The 2,456-nt window shown below is 36.8% G+C and overlaps 1 protein-coding gene across 1 annotated transcript in view; it reads left to right on the top strand.

Moving 5' to 3' along the window:
- Positions 1-851: 851 nt before the first annotated feature.
- ELP2 (elongator acetyltransferase complex subunit 2) overlaps positions 852-2,456 on the top strand; it is a gene marked incomplete at its 5' end in the record, with an annotated part of 35,311 nt that continues 33,706 nt past the window's right edge. The window contains one exon of the mRNA XM_010150477.1: positions 852-937. Within this exon, the coding sequence (XP_010148779.1) occupies positions 852-937 (86 nt within the window). The remainder of the gene's footprint in view (positions 938-2,456) is intronic.

The raw sequence follows: 2,456 nt of genomic DNA, 5'->3' as shown, positions 1-2,456 counted from the left end.
CAGCCCGGGACGCCGTTTTGCCTGGGGCTGCGGTGGCTCTGACAGATGGGCCGCTGGGATGCTTGTGCTGCCTCTGGGCCCTTCAGTAAGGGGCTGGAGTTCTGCGTGTTTTGACTTCGTAAACACAATCGTGTTTTGACTCTCTAAGCCTCTTAACAAGTCTCATACTATAAAACCGTAAGTTGTATAGAAGTTGTATCCACAAAAAAATAATCCTCTAAGGTTAAAAAGGTTTCAGACCTTTTTATGAGGGTTTTGCTTGATAGTAATTCCAGGCTTTAAATTTGCTTAGTGCAGGCTTTTCAAAGACAAATGGGGCTGTTGATTAACCTGTAATGTAATACGCTGATTGCTTTTTTTGGGGGGGGAGAATTACTGGGATAAAAACATTCTTCTTTAATAGTGGTATAAACTGCCATCCTTTCAACTGGCTGCACTAAAACATCTTCTTAAAACTGACTAAAAATGTTTTTAAGCTACTTGGAAATTATATTTTCATGTTAACCTTTGATTTCTGTTGGGTTAGATTTTTCTTGCTTTATTTTCCTATCTTCCAAAAAGATCAAACAAACAAAAACCCTAAATTACACTATTGGATTTGAGAACCTTTTTGGAAAGACATATTCATCACAGTAATAAGGAACTCTAAATATTCTTGTGACTTTTCTCCTTCTGAGAATACGTTTGCTCTTAACCTGTCTTGTAGAGTGCAACTCATGTTAGTCATCCTTTATTTTGATGGATACTTTGTTTACAGCTTATTATTTTGGGAGTAGTAACCAATGTAATTGCTGATGTTAACTGCTGTTATAAAGTCAGTGTTCAAAAAACTTGCCAAAATATACTTTTAGCTCCTGAAACAGAGTTAATTTCTGGTGGATCTGATAAACAACTCATTCTTTGGGAATGGTGTGGAACAGGAACCTGGAACAATCAGGTAAGCAGGAATAACATTTTTATGGCTTCCTCCCCTGCCCCTCCTGTTTCTCATATAGTACAAATCACTCTTTTTGTCTGCATTTCTTATTCATACCTCTTTGTTTTACCCTGGCTATTGAACCCCTTGTATATCTCCTTCCAATTGTTGGTATTCTGTCACACTGTGCTTTAATTTAAATGTTGTTTCTTCTTTGTAGTTTCTCTTCTTTAAATCAGCCTTCGTTAAGACATTAGCTAATCAGTCATCAGATAGGTTTGACTAGCATGTCTAAAAGATGCTGTTTGTACTTTCTTGAGTCATCAGCTTTCTGATCTTATGGAGCATGTTTCTTTAAGCTGCCTTAAAGTCTTCAAGCTGTGAAGTTCCATTTTCAGTTGACATTTCCTGTACCCTTCTTCATCACTTCTTGATATCCATTTCTAGTGATTTCCAGTCAGTCTGTAGCAGGAAATGTTTGTGTGTTGGTAATCTTATCAGAATGATACACAAGTTGGAGTAGGTATTTAAAACAAACAAACCCTCACCCCAAAGCAAAGCATAACAAAAAAAAAATCTGTGCAACCATTGAGTTTTTTCAGTGCAAATGAGAAAATTAAGGAGACATGCTAATTTATTATTCATACTGTAAAAATATAAGGCAGGAGATGGAGTACATTGTAAAAGAGCCCTCAATGAACTGAAATTTAGAAATTCTAACTTGTTATGTGTCTCTTTCATCTGACTTTTAACATCTTACTTATTAGATTTAGGAATGGCTGTGTGAGTAACCTGTTACATAGGCTGCATCAAAATAGATTAGACTTGGCATTTTAAAATGCTTGAAAACCCCATAACAGGGGAAGTGCGCCTACAGTAGTTATCAGGCATGTTTGGTGGGGACATGTTCTCAGAAACAAGTAGTTTTTCATCCTGATCTATTGTAACTGTTTACATACTTATTCAAATACTTCACAGGTTTCTTTATTGGCTACTTTACAGATTTTTTTTTTTTTAAATTTACTTACCTCTTCTGTTGAGGTGCACAGCTTTATCACAGTCTTTGAAAAGCAGTGTGTCTAAATGTGCCCTTTTTATGGACAGTTCTAGACTAGTGTGAATTCTTAAAAACTGGCAGAGTTAAAAGCTTCTTGTTTTGCTCTTTAGGTTTATGAGGAACAGATTGCAAAGTGAATCACCTGTACCCATTCATTAAGAACGTAGGAACTGAAGTCTAAATATAAAGTTTTTGGTCTTCATGTTGGTATTTTGAAGGAGTAAAAAGCTGTTTTGATCTGCGAGAACACACTAAACATTGCTCCTTGAGCTGCTACTTACTCCATTGTGTTCTCTGCTCTGTCTTCCTACACGAAGGTTCTCCAAACTTTTATGAGGTGTTGCTTAGGGCAAGGGTCAAGGGAAGGAGAAAAAGGGTGGAAAATGGCTCTTCCTAACTTCTGTACTGTTTCCAGCTTTCCTCAAGGAACGGTGAGGTTTGTATAGTGTACACAGGAACATTTAATTCTGTTCAGCTTTGAAA

Source organism: Eurypyga helias, unplaced genomic scaffold (assembly GCF_000690775.1).
Source record: "Eurypyga helias isolate BGI_N326 unplaced genomic scaffold, ASM69077v1 scaffold5214, whole genome shotgun sequence".
Classification (NCBI taxonomy): domain Eukaryota; kingdom Metazoa; phylum Chordata; class Aves; order Eurypygiformes; family Eurypygidae; genus Eurypyga; species Eurypyga helias.
This window is presented reverse-complemented; position numbering and strand designations above follow the sequence as displayed.